At 34.4% G+C, this 947-nt stretch overlaps 1 protein-coding gene across 1 annotated transcript in view; it reads left to right on the top strand.

Annotated features, from left to right (window-relative positions):
* The first annotated feature begins 107 nt into the window (after window positions 1-107).
* The window catches only part of LOC107679503 (lactation elevated protein 1 homolog B-like), a 26,233-nt gene continuing 25,393 nt past the window's right edge, over window positions 108-947 (top strand). The window contains exon 1 of the mRNA XM_016475070.1: window positions 108-313. Within this exon, the coding sequence (XP_016330556.1) occupies window positions 205-313 (109 nt within the window). The 5' untranslated portion in view covers window positions 108-204. The remainder of the gene's footprint in view (window positions 314-947) is intronic.

Here is a 947-nt window from a genome sequence, read left to right as displayed (position 1 = left end):
CAGTTTTCATCCATAGTATGTCCATTTAAACGTCTACTTGTTCCCAGTGTTTTTCTGCAACCACTATGCGCGCGCAGCTGCAAGTGACGTAACTGTGACGTCTACTCTAAAAAGAGCAACATGCAGAGCAGTGTCTGTTCTCCATAAAGGGATATAAGGTGTCAGTGTACAGAGCTCAATAAAGTTATTAGGTTTTGAATCAACATGGCGGCATACAGGTTGCGGTGGACAACGAGATGTCTTTTAAGAGTTACATTCAAAGAGACAAGTTTGTCGAGAGGAGTTTGGTGTGAACTGTTTAAGGCCGTTAGAGGTGAGCATGAATATTCTCCTGTCATGGTCAGTGCTGATAGCACGTGATTACTGCGGGAAATCATTTACGTCATAGTGCTTTATATTCATCTTTATCACACACACACACACACACACACACATACATATTTATTTATTGAAAAATGATGGTAGCTACTATACTGGAGTATGAAGAATTTATAACTTTGTATAGTCTTCCTCTGCCAGCTAGATCTTTCAATTCTGTCATCAAAAGTTTGTCTCCAAGTTATGTGTATTTATTTAAAGCATACCTTTGCTTTAATGAGAGAAAAACAATTATGCCCAAAATTTTATTAGACTGAGTTTGTCTTTACTGTTGTCTTTGTAACAGTAAAGCGATTGTTACATTATTCAGTATATACTAGATGTCAATTTTTCTGGACCAATTTTTTTGATAGTATTCATTGGAAATGTTGCATTTCTAATAAAATAAGAGAGGTACATTTTAAGATTTCTCATAATGTCTATCTTATGTGTATTCTATCTTATGTGTAATCAAGTTAAATCTCTTTGGGAGAACTTAAGTTGTTATTTATCTTCTTTTAATTTTCGCTGAAAGGTAAATTTCTGCCAGTGACCATGCTATTGATCTTGTTATTTTTTTTTTTTTTTTT

This window comes from Sinocyclocheilus anshuiensis, unplaced genomic scaffold (genome assembly GCF_001515605.1).
Source record: "Sinocyclocheilus anshuiensis isolate Anshui unplaced genomic scaffold, SAMN03320099.WGS_v1.1 scaffold212, whole genome shotgun sequence".
Lineage (NCBI taxonomy): Eukaryota > Metazoa > Chordata > Actinopteri > Cypriniformes > Cyprinidae > Sinocyclocheilus > Sinocyclocheilus anshuiensis.
The sequence above is the reverse complement of the archived record's forward strand: the minus strand, read 5'-3'. Positions and strand labels throughout refer to the sequence as shown.